Here is a 17,888-nt window from a genome sequence, read left to right as displayed (position 1 = left end):
AGAGCTGTGTACAGAATCTTGGAAAATAACACATTGCTGGTGTGTTTAGATGGGAAAGGTGAAAAAAGTACAGGTAAAGCACAGGAGACAGTAGTGACAGAGTCTGTTCTGTGCCTGTAACATGAACCAGGAAGTCCCAGCGCAGGCATAGGGAGGCAGACGCACAGACACACCCACTGCACAAAGAGAGAGAAATGAAACTTAACTTTACTTCCTGCATTTCTGCATCATGGCGGCAGCAGCTCAGCTCGGGAACCTCCAGGAAGAGGCCACTTGTTCCATCTGTTTGGAATATTTTAAGGATCCGGTGATGATTTTTGATTGTGGACACAACTTCTGCCGCTCCTGCATCACCCAGAGCTGGGAGGGAAGAGATGAAAACTTCCCCTGTCCACAGTGCAGGGAAATATCTTCTGTGAAAAACCTTCGACCCAACAGACAACTAAAGAACATGGTGGAAATTGCAAAACAGCTTCACCTGCCCCCCGTGAAGCCCCCGGAGGAGAATTTATGCGAGAAACATAACCAGGCACTGCTGCTGTTCTGTGCAGAGGATCAGACCATGATATGTTTGGTGTGCCGGGAGTCCAAGGAGCATAAGACTCACTCAGCAAGTCCTGTAGAGGAGGCTGCAGAGGAGCACAAGGTACGTCTGTGGGCTTTCAGGGACAACCAACTCACACCTTAAATAAACCCTCTTGAGAAGCCTGCAAAGGTGTGCATGGCGTGTGTGTGTCTTTGTGTGTGTGTGCGTGTGTGTGTGTGTTTACAGTATGGACAACAGAGGAGCACAAGATAGGTCTGTGGAAATTCAGAGACCAGAAAGTCACTCGGTGCTTCAAATCAAGGGGCAGAGCACAGACCCTGTGTGTACAAATGTTCAGAGGTCACAAATCACCCTGTGTGTCCCACGGAGGAGGTTGCAGAAAACAACAAGGAAAGTGTGTGGATTTTGAGCTTTCACAAATAAAGACATTGTAAGTTCCACACAGGAAGAAGTTGCAGAGGAGCACAAGGCATGTCTGTGGGTGTTCAGGATTTACAAGTGAATTCACTCGTTAAGTCTTGAAGAGGATACAAAGTATATTTTAGGGGGTGAAGGGATAAAAATTCACACCATCAATCCCATAGAGTAGGGTGCCTAAGAGCACATAGTGTGAATGTGGGTAGTCAGGATTCACAAGTGAAGACACTCTGAGTCAAAAAGAGAAATTCAAGGAATATATGTGAGCTTTCAGGGATCACAGGTTGAATACGTACTGTGTGCTATTGGGCACCCTTCTCTTTAAGAGCCTCAGAGTGCGTTTAGATCAATCAAAACACCAAACATACTTTGTATCCCCTTAAAGATTTAATTAATTGCTTGTGAATTCGAAACACCGACAAATATCCCCAGCTTCTTACTCTGTGGAACCCTGTATGAGGCCGGTCTCTCGTTCTGTTCTCTGTTGCAGACCCTGTATGAGGCTGGTCTCTCGTTCTGCTCTCTGCTGCAGACCCTGTATGAGGCTGGTCGTGGGTTCTGTTCTCTGGTGCAGACCCTGTATGAGGCTGGCCTCTGGTTGTCTGTTCTGCAGACCCTGTATGAGGCTGGTCTCTGGTTCTGTTCTCTGTTGCAGACCCTGTATGAGGCTGGTCTCTGGTTCTGTTCTCTATTGCAGACCCTGTATGAGGCTGGTCTCTGGTAGTCTCTTCTCTTTTGCAGACCCTGTATGAGGCTGGACTCTGGTTATCTTTTCTCTTTTGCAGACCCTGTATGAGGCTCGTCTCTGGTTCTGTTCTTTGTTGCAGACCCCGTATGAGGCTGGTTTCTGGTTCTGTTCTCTGGTGCAGACCCTGTGTGAGGCTGGCTGTCTGTTCTCTGTTGCAGACCCTGTATGCGGCTGGTCTCTGGTTGTCTGTTCTCTGTTGCAGACCCTGTATGAGGCTGGTCTCTGGTTGTCTGTTCTCTGTTGAAGACCCTGTATGAGGCTGGTCTCTGGTTCTGTTCTCTTTTGCAGACCCTGTATAAGGCTGGTTTCTGGTTCTGTTCTCTGGTGCAGACCCTGTATGAGGCTGGCTGTCTGTTCTCTGTTGCAGACCCTGTATGAGGCTGGTCTCTGGTTGTCTGTTCTCTGTTGCAGACCCTGTATGAGGCTGGTCTATGGTCGTCTGTTCTCTGTTGCAGACCCTGTATGAGGGTTGTCTCTGGTTGTCTGTTCTCTGTTGCAGACCCTGTATGAGGCTGGTCTATGGTCGTCTGTTCTCTGTTGCAGACCCTGTATGAGGGTTGTCTCTGCTTATCTGTTCTCTGTTGCAGACCCTGTATGAGGCTGGTCTCTGGTTGTCTGTTCTCCGTTGCAGACCCTGTATGAGGCGTGTCTCTGGTCATCTGTTCTTTGTTGCAGTCCCTGTATGAGGCTGGTCTCTAGTTCTGTTCTCTGGCGCAGACCCTGTATGAGGCTGGTTTCTGGTTCTGTTCTCTGGCGCAGACCCTGTATGAGGCTGGTCTATGGTCGTCTGTTCTCTGTTGCAGACCCTGTATGAGGTTGGTCTCTGGTTGTCTGTTCTCTGTTGCAGACCCTGTATGAGGCTGGTCTCTGGTTGTCTGTTCTCTGTAGCAGACCCTGTATGAGGCCTGTCTCTGGTTGTCTGTTCTCTGTTGCAGACCCTGTATGAGGCTGGTCTATGGTCGTCTGTTCTCTGTTGCAGACCCTGTATGAGGCTTGTCTCTGGTTGTCTGTTCTCTGTTGCAGACCCTGTAGGAGGCTGGTCTCTGGTCATCTGTTCTTTGTTGCAGTCCCTGTATGAGGCTTGTCTCTGGTCATCTGTTCTTTGTTGCAGTCCCTGTATGAGGCTGGTCTCTGGTTGCCTGTTCTCTGTTGCAGACCCTGTAGGAGGCTGGTCTCTGGTTCTGTTCTCTGTTGCAGACCCTGTATGAGGCTGGTCTCTGGTCATCTGTTCTCTGGTGCAGAACCTGTATGAGGCTGGTCTCTGGTTGTCTGTTCTCTGTAGCAGACCCTGTATGAGGCTGGTCTATGGTCGTCTGTTCTCTGTAGCAAACCCTGTAGGAGGCTGGTCTCTGGTCGTCTGTTCTCTGTTGCAGACCCTGTATGATGCTGGCCTCTGGTTGTCTGTTCTCTGTTGCAGACCCAGTATGAGGCTGGTCTCTGGTCATCTGTTCTCTGTTGCAGACCCTGTATGACGCTGGTCTCTGGTTGCCTGTTCTCTGTTGCAGACCCTGTATGAGGCTGGTCTCTGTTTGTCTGTTCTCTGTTGCAGACCCTGTATGAGGCTGGTCTCTCGTCTGTTCTCTGTTGCAGACCCTGTATGAGGCTGGTCTCTGGTTGTCTGTTCTGTGTTGCAGACCCTGTATGAGGCTGGTCTCTCGTCTGTTCTCTGTTGCAGACCCTGTATGAGGCTGGTCTCTGGTTGTCTGTTCTGTGTTGCAGACCCTGTATGAGGCTAGTATCTGGTTGTCTGTTCTGTGTTGCAGACCCTGTATGAGGCTGGTCTCTAGTTGTCTGTTCTCTAATGCCGACCCTGTATGAGGCTGGTCTCTGGTCTGTTCTCTGTTGCAGACCCTGTATGAGGCTGGTCTCTGGTTGTCTGTTCTCTGTTGCAGACCCTGTATGAGGCTGGTCTCTGGTCGTTGGTTCTTTGTTGCAGACCCTGTATGAGGCAGGTGTTCGACTGTTCTCTGTTGCAGACCCTGTATGAGGCTGGTCTCTGGTTGCCTGTTTTCAGTTGCAGACCCTGTATGAGGCTGGTTGTCTGTTCTGTATTGTAGACCCTGTATGAGGCTGGTCTCTGGTCTGTTCTCTGTTGTAGACCCGGTATGAGGCTGGTCTCTCGTCTGTTCTCTGTTGCAGACCCTATATGAGGCTGGTCTCTGGTCGTCTGTTCTCTGTAGCAGACCCTGTATGAGGTTGGTCTCTGGTCGTCTGTTCTCTGTTGCAGGCCCTGTATGAGGCTGGTCTCTGGTTGTCTGTTCTCTGATGCATACCCTGTATGAGGCTGGTCTCTGGTTGTCTGTTCTCTGTTGCAGACCCTGTATGATGCTGGTCTCTGGTCGTCAGTTCTCGGATGCAGACCCTGTATGAGGCTGGTCTCTGGTTCTGTTCTCTGTAGCAGACCCTGTATGAGGCTGGTGTCTGGTTCTGTTCTCTGTTGCAGACCCTATATGAGGCTGGTCTCTGGTCGTCTGTTCTCTGTAGCAGACCCTGTATGAGGTTGGTCTCTGGTCGTCTGTTCTCTGTTGCAGACCCTGTATGAGGCTGGTCTCTGGTTGTCTGTTCTTTTGCAGACCCTGTATGAGGCTGGTCTCTGGTTCTGTTCTCTGTAGCAGACCCTGTATGAGGCTGGTCTCTGGTTGTCTGTTCTTTTGCAGACCCTGTATGAGGCTGGTCTCTGGTTCTGTTCTCTGTAGCAGACCCTGTATGAGGCTGGTCTCTGGTTGTCTGTTCTCTATTTCAGACCCTGTATGAGGCTGGTCTCTGGTTGTCTGTTCCCTGTTGCAGACCCTGTACGAGGCTGGTCCCTGGTCGTCTGTTCTCTGTAGCAGTCCCTGTATGAGGCTGGTCTCTGGTTGTCTGTTCTCTGTTGCAGACCCTGTATGAGGCTGGTCTCTGGTCGTCTGTTCTCTGATGCAGACCCTGTATGAGGCTGGTCTCTGGTTCTGTTCTCTGTAGCAGACCCTGTAGGAGGCTGGTGTCTGGTTCTGTTCTCTGTTGCAGACCCTATATGAGGCTGGTCTCTGGTTGTCTGTTCTCTGTAGCAGACCCTGTTTGAGGTTGGTCCCTGGTCGTCTGTTCTCTGTTGCAGACCCTGTATGAGGCTGGTCTCTGGTCGTCTGTTCTCTGATGCAGACCCTGTATGAGGCTGGTCTCTGGTTCTGTTCGCTGTAGCAGACCTTGTATGAGGCTGGTCTCTGGTTGTCTGTTCTTTTGCAGACCCTGTATGAGGCTGGTCTCTGGTTCTGTTCTCTGTAGCAGACCCTGTATGAGGCTGGTCTCTGGTTGTCTGTTCTTTTGCAGACCCTGTATGAGGCTGGTCTCTGGTTCTGTTCTCTGTAGCAGACCCTGTATGAGGCTGGTCTCTGGTTCTGTTCTCTGTAGCAGACCCTGTATGAGGCTGGTCTCTGGTTGTCTGTTCTCTGTTGCAGACCATGTATGAGGCTGGTCTCTGGTCGTCTGTTCTCTGTGGCAGACCCTGTATGAGGCTGGTCTCTGGTTGTCTGTTCTCTATTTCAGACCCTGTATGAGGCTGGTCTCTGGTTGTCTGTTCTCTGTTGCAGACCCTGTATGAGGTTGGTCTCTGGTCGTCTGTTCTCTGTAGCAGGCCCTGTATGAGGCTGGTCTCTGGTCGTCTGTTCTCTGTAGCAGGCCCTGTATGAGGCTGGTCTCTGGTTGTCTGTTCTCTGTTGCAGATCCTGTATGAGGCTGGTCTCTGGTTCTGTTCTCTGTAGCAGACCCTGTATGAGGCTAGTCTCTGGTAATCTATTCTCTGTTGCAGACCCTGTATGAGGCTGGATTCTGGTTTCTGTTCTCTGTTGCAGACCCTGTATGAGGCTGGGGTCTGGTCGTCTGTTCTCTGTTGCAGACCCTGTATGAGGCAGGTCTCTGGTTGCCTGTTCTCTGTTGCAGACCCTGTATGAGACTGGTCTCTGGTCGTCTGTTCTCTCTTGCAGACCCTGTATGAGGCTGGTCTCTGGTTGCCTGTTCTCTGTTGCAGACCCTGTATGAGGCTGGTCTTGGGTTGTCTGTTCTCTGTTGCAGACCCTGTATGAGGCTGGTCTCTGGTTATCTGTTCTCTGTTGCAAACCCTGTTTGAGGCTGGGGTCTGGTCGTCTGTTCTCTGTTGCAGACCCTGTATGAGGCTGGTCTCTGGTTGTGTTCTCTGTTGCAGACCCTCTATGAGGCTGGTCTCTGTCTGTTCTCTGTTGCAGACCTTGTATGAGGCTGGGGTCTTGTTGTCTGTTCTCTGTTGCAGACCCTGTATGAGGCTGGTCTCTAGTTGTATGTTCTCTGTTGCAGATCCTGTATGAGGCTGGTCTCTGATTCTCTGTTGCAGACCCTGTATGAGGTTGGTCTCTGGTTGTCTGTTCTCTGTTGCAGACCCTGTATGAGGCTGGTGTCTGGTTCTCTTTTGCAGACCCTGTATGAGGCTGGTATCTTGTTCTATTCTCTGGTGCAGACCCTGTATGAGGCTGGTATCTGGTTCTATTCTCTGTTGTAGACCCTGTTGAGGCTGGTCTCTGGTTGTCTGTTCTCTGTTGTAGACCCTGTTGAGGCTGGTCTCTGGTCATCTGTTCTCAGTTGCAGGCCCTGTATGAGGCTGGTCTCTGTCTGTTCTCTGTTGCAGACCCTGTATGAGGCTGGTCTCTGGTTGTCTGTTCTCTGTGGCAGACTCTGTATGAGGCTGGTCTCTGGTCGTCTGTTCTCAGTTGCAGACCCTGTATGAGGCTGGTGTCTAGTTGTCGGTTCTCTGTTGTATCCCATGTATGGTGCTAGCATCTGTACTCTCACTGTCTATACCTGCTTCTGCTTAAGGTTTAGTCGTAGAAAGCATTGTTCTATAGCGAAGCCTCAAACATGGTTCACTGTGGGCCACGGCCCTGATGTAATTTAAAGGGAACTGGAAAAGAGACACCCTGAGGGTACCTCACTAATACAAAAAGACTGAGGGCATATCTTTAATTAGTCAGGGAGGTATAGATGTAACATATTCAAGAGCAATATGGATATGTGTGGCTAGAATTAGAATCTGAGTGTTTCTTATTGGTACGTACAATCTTGATATATTTGGCCAGTAAAGGGCAGTAAACCAGGTGTGTTGCTAGGAAGATACAATTGTTGGAGAAGGTCAAGGGTGGGCCGTCGGGTCAGGGGTTGAGTTCCTTCAAGACATGTGTCTATTTTGTAGGAGACTTGGAGCTGATGTCATATCGATAGGGATGATGTACCAGATCCAGATAGCATGAACAGAGGAGGCTTACTGTAACCCGACTGGGCTAACAAAGAGGGAAGGAGCCAACAAGCACAACGATTGTACGTAAGAGGGTTTTATTTGTGGGTATAAGAATGTGGTGACAGGATTGGAAATAGAGTCCGTCATTGAGAAGCTGGGTTGAATGGTTCCTGCCGTCCTTCGTTTCTTCTTGGTCCTCCTGAGTCCTTGGCTCTCGTCACCAGACGTGCCCCAGAAAAAAAAGAGGATACGTAGTATTTAGACAACCATTCCGAATACTACCAAACGATATGGGGAAGGGAGTGCAGGTAACGCTTGTGAAAACAGCCACCACCAGTGTAAACAACAAAATATTCGTGAGAGGCAGTAATCCACGTACCATAAGCCATGATGGGATTTCAAAGAAAGAAACAAGGCAGAGGATTCCGCAACACTTTAGACCGCCCACTTGCAGTTACCCGTTCCCACCCTTATGGTAAAAGAGGCCCCAGAGACTTCTCCATACATGGTTTAGCCACGCATCTCCGAGAGCGTGCCTGGGCGAACCGTTTTGCTGGCCTCCTGGCTCTCCTCCCGATGGTTCCTCCGGGTCTTCTCCGCTGCTTGGAAGTCCCTCCGGCCGATCCTTGATTTCCCACTCCTATCTGCTTGCTCTCCGTCTCTCGCCGTCTTTTCTCCTGGCTTCCCTCGTTGGTTCTTCCGTGTCCGCCCTTTTCTCTAACGTAGTCGGCCGGGATAGGCCGACGAGCGCTATCGTCATGGGGGCATGCCTCGGCTCTGTAATGTCTGGGTCTTCTTTCAAGGGCCCGCTCCAATCCTGTGAAGGAGATTGAAAGTCACTCTCGGGGGATACTTCGTATGATCGCGTGACCCCGTGACACTTACCTTTTTAGGTCGAGCTGGTGTAAGCAGCTTCCAGCGAGCTCTATTGTTAGGGACTTGCTTTGGAAGTGGAACAGGGGATGGGCACGCGCAGAGCCCTCGGTGATTTCAGCAGGTGTACGCGCATGTACAGCCACACGCCGTGCACATCTCCTGTCCCGCTTCTAAGGCAAGTCAGCCTCTTGCAATCTCTCAGCCTCCTGCAAACTCTCTCACGCGCGCGTGCACACACATACACATACACACATACACACATACACACACACATACACATACACACACACATACACACATACACACACACACACTCATACACACACACACACGCACACCCACACACACACACCCCTAATCTCACCGGGCTCTAGTCGCTGCGCTGGTGTCATCTCTGCATCACCTGGCACACGCGGGGCTTCCTTCACTCATGGGAGCCCTGCACGTGCATCGGCGGCCCGCCTTACGTCTGCAGCCTCCGCAGGGCTCTCTTTCAGGCATGGGAGCCCCTGGTCACCACTGCTCCTCTCGGCCATGGGCTCGGGCTTCCTGCAGGGATTTTTATTATATAAAAAGCCGAACATATGGTCTCTCTAAACGATTTCTGTATTTTTGCTGCCAGCATGGAGTTCTTACCTCAACACTGTTCGGCGAGAGTGAGCGGGTTCGTCCGAGCGGATGGTAGCTTTGCGCACCTTGGCCATTAGACTGCAGTTAGGTGGCATCACCGCCATCATCTCCAGGGAGGTGAAAACCAAGGGGTTGGTTGTTTGATGGCGCTATGAACCCGGATGCTCCTACAGTTCATTTTTCGTGTTGTTGATTCTCTGTTACACTCCATGCTCTTGGAGTCCAAATGTATCATGATACCGCGCGCCAGTTGTCTCACATTTAGACCACTGAGTGGTAATCTTTCTATCTGGCATGTAAGATTTTGGGCTGCCTACAGAAGATTCAAAATTATGCCGTTAGAGTAGAGACCGGACCCAGATATCCTCATGACCACCTAAATCGATCCACCGAGATTCCATTGGTTGCTATTTGTCAATTGCGGTGAATGTTAACTTACGAGTCCATCTAGTCGGATGGCCAGGTTCAGTGGAAGTGAAGGCCCAGGGTCCACCTTCCTAGCAGAGCAAGGGCGATTGTCTTTCCCTTTGTCAGCCTTCACAGTGCTAATGGGATGTGCCACGGGTAAAGCTCGTTTGTTACTTCCACTGTTCATCAGCACCCCCTCGTTGCGTGACTGCTCCTGGAAGTGCAGGCAAGAGCAGTTTAAACCCTTCCTAGCAGCTTACCATGGACGCCTAGTTTAGGTTATGTTTTATTATCCTGCGGAAAAGCTTTGTTATAACAATGGCTGTGTGTTTATGTTGTTCTATGTCTTATGTTCCTTGTCTTCGTTTATTATTAAATTACCTGAATTCTTGCACGTACACTCAATAGTGAATTTATTTTCTGCTCTAGGTCTGACTAGGTAAAACATTAAATCTAATCTCGGCCTTTTGGGCCCTCGAGCCTCATTGAGACGCGTCGTTCTCGTGTGAATTTTTGTGTTGCTTATCTATTGCATTTTATGTTCACAACAGTTTACACTATTTTGGTAGGTTTTCAAATGAAACCAGCTTAATGTATTTCTGCAGTGTTCGGCTAACCCGTTTATAAAATTTTTGCTGTTATTTAAACTCAAAATATTGAGTGTATAGCACACACCACAAACCCAGGTGCTGCCTTAGGTAGAAAATGCAAGATACCTTATTGGGTTAAACGCTCGCTGCTGACATCTGCGCTGCCTACACGTCTTAAGTTTGCATCTTAATTTGGGCAGATAACCCATCCGTCCAAATGAAATATTCGATTGGGTAATAGTAACACCAGTTATTTATATTGCTTCAAGGTGATCAATGTGTAGGGCAGAGCGCTATATAAAAGTTATTAACGCTGTCTTTCAATGTGCACCCAATCTGACCTTTGTTTCCTTTTTACCTTGCTCACAGATAATGTTACATAGTCACCCTCAACCCGTCACTCTCACCCTCACACCCCCTCACCCTCACCCTCACACTCACACCTTCACCCTCACACACCCTCACACCCCCTCACCCTCACACCCACACCCTCACACTATTTATCCACACACACCCTCACACCCCCTCACACCCTCACCCTCACACCCCCTCCCCCTCACACACCCTCACATCCTCTCACCCTCACACACCCTCAAACACCCTCACCCCCCCTCATACCCCTCACCCTCACACACCCCTTCACCCTCACCCTCACACCCCCTCACCCTCACACACCCTCACCCCCTCACCCTCACATACCCTCACACCCCCTCACCCTCACACCCTCACCCTCACACACCCTCACACACCCTCACCCTCACATCCTCTCACCCTCACCCCACTCCCCCTCACACCCCCTCACCCTCACCCTCACACCCCATCACCCTCACACCCCCTCACCCTTACGCCCCCTCACCCTCACACGCCCTCACCCTCACACCCCATTACCCTCACACCCCTCACCCTCACACCCCCTCACCCTCACACGCCCTCACCCTCACCCCCCTCACCCTCACACACCCTCACCCTCACACACCCTCACACACCCTCACTCACCCTCACACACTAACCCTCACACCCCCTCACCCTCCCACCCTCACCAGCATAGCATAACAAAAAATAGCATAGCATAACAAAACATAGCATAGCTTAACAAAACACAGCATAGCATAACAAAACACCGCATAGCATAACAAAAAAAGCATAGGGTAGCAAAACATAGCATAACAAAACAAAGCATAGGATAGCATAACAAAACATAACATAGCATTAGCAAAACACAACAAAGCATAGCATAGGAAAACAAAACATAGCATAGTATAACAAAACATAGCATAGCATAACTAAACACAACACAACATAGCAGAACAAAACATAGCATAACATAACAAAACCAAGCATAGCATACCAAAACATAGCATAACAAAACATAGCAATACACATCAAAACATAGCATAGCATAGCTTAACAAAACACAACAAAACATAGCATACATAACAAAACATAGCACAGCAAAGTATAGCAAAACATAGCATAGCATAGCATAACAAAACACAACAAAACATAGCATAGCAAAGCATAGCAAAACATAGCATAACATAACAAAACACAACAAAAAATAGCATAACAAAGGATAGCATAGCATAACAAAACACAACAAAACATAGCATAACAAAACACAACATAGCATAACATAACAAAACAAAGCTTAGCATAGCATAGCATAACAAAACATAGCATAACAAAGCATTGCATATCATAACAAAGCATGGCATAACAAAACATAGCATAACAAAACATAGCATAGCAAAACAAAGCATAGCATAACAAAACACAACAAAGCATAGCAAAACACAGCATAGCATAACAAAGTATAGCATAGCATAACAAAACACAACAAAACATAGCATAGCATAACAAAACACAACAAAACATAGCATAGCATAACAAAACAAAGCATAGGATAGCAAAACTAAACATAGCATAGCATAACAAAACAAAGCATAGGATAGCAAAACAAAACATAGCATAGCATAACAAAGCATAGCATAACATAACAAAACATAGCATAACAAAACACAACACAACACATAGCATAACAAAACATAGCAAAACACAACAAAACATTGCATAGCTTAACAAAACATAGAAAAACAAAACATATAATAGCACAGAAAAACATAGCATAGCATACCAAACACAACAAAACATAGCATAGCAAAGCACAACAAAACATAGCATAGCAAAACAAAGCATAGCAAAACACAGCATAGCAAAACAAAGCATAGCATAGCATAACAAAACACAACAAAACATAGCATAGCATAACAAAACATAGCATAGCATAACAAAACAAAGCATAGGATAGCAAAACTAAACATAGCATAGCATAACAAAACAAAGCATAGGATAGCAAAACAAAACATAGCATAGCATAACAAAGCATAACATAACAAAACATAGCATAACAAAACACAACACAACACATAGCATAACAAAACATAGCAAAACACAACAAAACATAGCATAGCTTAACAAAACATAGAAAAACAAAACATATAATAGCACAGAAAAACATAGCATAGCATAGCAAAGCACAACAAAACATAGCATAGCAAAACAAAGCATAGCATAATAAAACACAACAAAACATAGCATATCATAACAAAGCATAGCAAAACATAGCATAACAAAACATAGCATAGCATAACAAAACACAGCATAGCATAGCATAACAAATCAAAACAGGATAGCAAAACATAGCAAAACACAACAAAACATTGCATAGCTGAACAAAACATAGAAAAACAAAACATATAATAGCACAGAAAAACATAGCATAGCATACCAAACACAACAAAACATAGCATAGCAAAGCACAACAAAACATAGCATAGCAAAACAAAGCATAGCATAATAAAACACAACAAAGCATAGCAAAACACAGCATAGCATAACAAAGCATAGCATAGCATAACAAAACATAGCATAGCATAACAAAGCATAGCATAACATAACAAAACATAGCATAACAAAACACAACACATAGCATAACAAAACATTGCAAAACACAACAAAACATAGCATAGCTTAACAAAACATAGAAAAACAAAACATATAATAGCACAGAAAAACATAGCATAGCATAGCAAAGCACAACAAAACATAGCATAGCAAAACAAAGCATAGCATAATAAAACACAGCAAAACATAGCATATCATAACAAAGCATAGCAAAACATAGCATAACAAAACATAGCATAGCATAACAAAACACAGCATAGCATAGCATAACAAATCAAAACAGGATAGCAAAACATAGCATAGCATAACAAAACAAAACATAGGATAGCAAAGAAAACATAGCATAGCATACAGCATTACTCAGCACCACCACAGCATCACTCAGGGCGCCACAACATCACTATGCACTACCACAGCATCACTAAACGCCACAGAATCACTCGTTCGCCATCACAACATCACTCAGAGCCACCACAGCATCAATCTGTGCAACCATTCAACAACAACTGGTTCAAATATGTTCTCTCAATGTTTCAAGCTTTATTACAAATGTAACAAAAAGATGTTAATATTTCACTTCCGTTCTTGGATTTTCATCATAATAAAATACACTGAACATAATCACAAAAGTTATTTACAAAAGTTTAAGCTATTGCCATTATAAATTACAATAACTTTTATTGAAGTATTAATTATTTAAAAAAATTAAAATCCATTGTTATTTGTAATATCAATGTGTGAAAAGGAAAATACGATTGATGATATAACTAGGGAAAAGAACAATATGTGAAGCACAACAACCAATTAAAAATTACAAGTTCGATTTATTAATGAAATTACATTATCATTTTTTAAAAACACAATCAATACAATGTTTCTATAAAAATACACAAAATTATGTATGAAAGAAATGTGTGTGACACAATTATACAAGGAAACATATAAAAAACATAGGTGGCAAACAATAAAAAGCATCGACCCGCGTTTCGGCGTTAACAAAACGCCTTCATCAGGAGCCACATTCAATCTAGTGAACACAAGATAGGTGTTCTCTATTAGTTCTGGGAAAAATCCGACATCTGTTTTCTTGGCGGAACTCTATCTCGCCTGGCTAGAAGTCTTGGTCGTTTCTATTAAAATGTGTGTTGTATTGTCGGTGTACAAGCGATCACCACCCAGGAATCCTGTATAATACCGGTGTGGTTTTAACGTGCGAAAATAAAAGGAAGGCGAGCCGTGGCTTCAACCTGTCAAGAGCCAAGAAGGCCACAGTCTGTAGTCTTTTTCTGGCGCCTCGCAGCCGTTGGTGTGCGTATGCTTGTTCCGAGAATAGAAAAGGTGCGAACCGTAACTTCAACCTGTTAGACGCCAAGAATATTTCCGTCTTTTTTAGTCTTTAACGGCGTCTCACAGCCGTTGGCTTGCACGTGCTTGTTCCGAAAAAGGACTCTATCCTTTTTCGGAACAAGCACGTGCAAGCCAACGGCTGTGAGACGCCGTTAAAGACTAAAAAAGACGGAAATATTCTTGGCGTCTAACAGGTTGAAGTTACGGTTCGCACCTTTTCTATTCTCGGAACAAGCATACGCACACCAACGGCTGCGAGGCGCCAGAAAAAGACTACAGACTGTGGCCTTCTTGGCTCTTGACAGGTTGAAGCCACGGCTCGCCTTCCTTTTATTTTCGCACGTTAAAACCACACCGGTATTATACAGGATTCCTGGGTGGTGATCGCTTGTACACCGACAATACAACACACATTTTAATAGAAACGACCAAGACTCTAGCCAGGCGAGATAGAGTTCCGCCAAGAAAACAGATGTCGGATTTTTCCCAGAACTAATAGAGAACACCTATCTTGTGTTCACTAGATTGAATGTGGCTCCTGATGAAGGCGTTTTGTTAACGCCGAAACGCGCGTTGATGCTTTTTATTGTTTGCCACCTATGTTTTTTATATGTTTCCTTGTATAATTGTGTCACACACATTTCTTTCATACATAATTTTGTGTATTTTTATAGAAACATTGTATTGATTGTGTTTTTAAAAAATGATAATGTAATTTCATTAATAAATCGAACTTGTAATTTTTAATTGGTTGTTGTGCTTCACATATTGTTCTTTTCCCTAGTTATATCATCAATCGTATTTTCCTTTTCACACATTGTCTATTTCCCTGCATTACAAATTCAGTATTTGAACAGGGGGTCCTTGTTGTTCACATTTATTTGTAATATCAATACATCTAAGTCACGTAAATACAACACATATTGCATTACAAATGCTATAGGTGTCACATTTGAGAAAGTTATAACTATTGCCATTGTAAATGACAAAGCTATTAATTTCCCTATTTTCAAAAACAAAACATATATACAAAATTTGTCATTTACAATACCAATAGCTCAAACTTTCCTAATGCGAGACCTATTGCACTGCAAATGCTTGTTACTTTTTTTTCCATCTTACGTTATTTTGACTCCAGTGAGGTGATACCTTCGCTCCTGGACTGATGTTGTCCCCTAGACCTGGTTAGTTTGTTTGCCAGGTAAGCCGGGGTCTTGTAATTGAGCGCTTTATAAGTATGCAAATGATCTTGAAGATGGCCTGGGCTGGACGGGGGAGCCAGTGTAGGTCTTTTGACGTGGAGATGATATGATCAAATTCCTTCAAGACCTTGATGAGAGGTGCCTCTTCGTGTATGCTTCCTTTAATAGTGCCAGGGTGGTATTGGGGAAAGAGTTGAGCAGGGCTTTGCCTCCACCCTCATGGAGGAGGACTTGTACTGTTGTTCTGATGTTGCTTTGTTTATGCTACCTTTCAGGGGTGCTAGTGTAGTATTGGGGAGACCATTGAACATGGCTTTGCCTACTTCCACTGCGGAGAGAACTTGTTTGGTTAGTCTGAAGTCATCTTCCAACCCAAAGAACTTCATTTTCTTCAAGAGAGAGATTTGGAGCCAAGCTTACTTCTTAACCAGCATGGGGCTTGAATGAGAGGTGTATATTGGGGGTACACCTGAAAGTTGGAAAGCCAGGCTTTAACCTGGGGCTGTTTTGAGCCGGTGGCATACAAGAAGAATTCAATATTTGTGGGGTTTAAATTTAGAACGTTAGTCAGAATGTATGAGTTTGGGGTAGGAGTTGGGCAGGTTGGAGAAAGCTGGTAAAATTATGGTTCCCCCTTTTGGGCAATCCAATAGAAAGTCAGGTGGCCAATCCAATGCGAAGTCAGGTGGCCAATCTTTTTCGGGCAGTAAAATGTCATACCTGTGAGTGCGTTCCTTGCAAAAGAGGAATTTATAAATCTGAGTACATCCTCTTCCAATCATAGCTGGACTTTGTATAAACGGTGTGGAACGCTGACGCTGGTATCAGGTGTTTTCACCATGATATACTCACTCAGCGCTATTCCCACCAGGCAATCCATCAGATTCTGGCAAACTATTGTGACTTTTGCCACACTGTCCAGCATTGTCAATGCCCACTTCCCGCTCAGAACCAGAGCCCTCAAATTCCGGGACATGCCTGACCTTTCTACCTCTTCTTTTTAAACTGAGGTTTTGGTATTTTAGGTTTGTCTTCCTGCTTATGTATTTTGATGAGCATTGTGGGTCCTTTGTTTCCGGGGCTCTTCTGACCTCCACTTTGACCGTCCTCGTCAGAACGTCTTTCGGGTGTATCCTGAAAGGAATGAGAGGAACATGTATCAGTATCCTGATATCTATCAGGCGGTTTAACATGATCATGGTTACTTAAATTGTAACGTTTTTTGGCAGTGGAAACCCAACCTGTGACTGTTTTTTCTTGGTTTTTCTTATTGTCCCACTTCTTTTTTGTAGAAGAGTTGGGTGCTTGCTTAGAATGATCCTTTTCAGAATTACTCTTAACTTGTGGCTTTCCTGGTCTGGCTCCCAAATTATCTCTACTCAGCATAGCATAAGTTTCTTCGCTAATTTTGGGCAATCGCGCTCCTGCTGGGCAGGAGTCAAATCCCTTAGGCGTATAGCTAACGCTGCTGTTTCCTCATTAATGTTACTCAACATTATGGCAGATACTGCGGCAAAATTGCCCATCAGTTTAATCCTTAATTCCAGGACAGATGCTGTCCCATGCTCTTTCTGCACCTGTTTTAAAACTTCAGATAAAACTGCCAGAGAAGGGATACTACGGACTGAATAATAAACACATGTGTATCACATATGTGAAGACCTTGTACATAATGCTAACAAAATGGGGGATAATTTAACACAGGAAAATACCTTGGCGCTCACCAATTAACATGAGGTAAACAAAAACAGATCTAGCAGTATTAGCGTTGCTACAGGTGAGGGAAAACCCCTAAACCCTCTGTTGTGAGACCCAAGGGTTGGAAATTTGCTGAAACCAGTTCCTTTGCACATGCATACAAGACAAATGAAAGTTCAAAGTATTGTTGGCGGAAAGATCGAGGCACGTATTATTTCTTGTAGAGTTCTCTTGTCTTTATTCAAAAGGTATCCAAAGTCCAGCCAACATGGGGTTTTTCAATGGGGCGTAAAAAAAAATTGTCATGAAGAAGTTCTTACCTTAATAGGGGGGACAATATATATACCTTTCTTGTACCTTATTTTCCGCCCGAAAGGCATCAGACATTGTATAGTATGATTCATCCCTGTATATGATTATTATTTTTGAAGTGTTTATAATTTCTGTACATGATTACTGTGTTTGCTTCTCTTAAATCATTATGTAGCATCTTCTTGCCCATCCCGCGCTCACCCAGGTCTGTAAATGTTCTATTAGTTGTTCACCACTTGATTCAATGCTTAGTAGAAGCCCCATATAATTCATGTTTAGATTTTACTATAGTTTTGACTATTATTCCTGTTCATGATTATTCACTTACTATCCTTTTATCACCACGCCCCATCATATAGCCCCCTCCTTGTCCACTCTGGACTTATAATTGAACTGTTATATGTGAACTCTTTGATCTTATGATTATTTTGCTACCCATGTTGATTCATGATCTGATTGTTACCTTTCCCTATAACTGTAAAGCGCTCTGATATCCTTCGGGATCTAGTCCGCGCTATATAAAACCCTATAAATAAAATAAAAACCTTTGACTTCTTCAGGGCTGTTACGCAGTGAATGGTATCTTAGACCTAAAAAACTCTGAAATATACTGCAGCAAAGACTGTATCCCAAGTGGCACAATCTTCTATGGGGTAGCCATCCCCATTGGCAAGCAAACTGTTAGCATCCTATGTTTCTCCAGCGGGCCCATACAGGGAAATACAGCTTCAAGCTGGTTTGTTTTTTGTGCGATCCAAAACGGAATTTCTTCCCTTGTGGTGGATATTTTCCCAATTACTGTATTCAATGTTTGCCGGCTAATGCCCGGTGTAGCTAACTGTGGTGCTACCGCTTGAACAGTCTGGCAGGAGCAAGTGTTAATGTTCTCATCACGTATTATGTAAGTCTTCCT

At 45.1% G+C, this 17,888-nt stretch overlaps 1 protein-coding gene across 2 annotated transcripts in view; it reads left to right on the top strand.

The window, feature by feature from the left end:
* Positions 1-229: 229 nt before the first annotated feature.
* LOC147660723 (E3 ubiquitin-protein ligase TRIM39-like) overlaps positions 230-17,888 on the top strand; it is a 148,019-nt gene continuing 130,360 nt past the window's right edge. For both annotated transcript variants that reach the window (XM_086951507.1, XM_086951508.1), the window contains exon 1: positions 230-646. In XM_086951507.1, the coding sequence (XP_086807633.1) occupies positions 230-646 (417 nt within the window). The remainder of the gene's footprint in view (positions 647-17,888) is intronic.

Source organism: Lissotriton vulgaris, unplaced genomic scaffold, assembly GCF_964263255.1.
Source record: "Lissotriton vulgaris unplaced genomic scaffold, aLisVul1.2 SCAFFOLD_563, whole genome shotgun sequence".
NCBI lineage: Eukaryota > Metazoa > Chordata > Amphibia > Caudata > Salamandridae > Lissotriton > Lissotriton vulgaris.
Note: the sequence above shows the minus strand (reverse complement) of the source record. Positions and strands in the feature narration are given on the sequence as shown.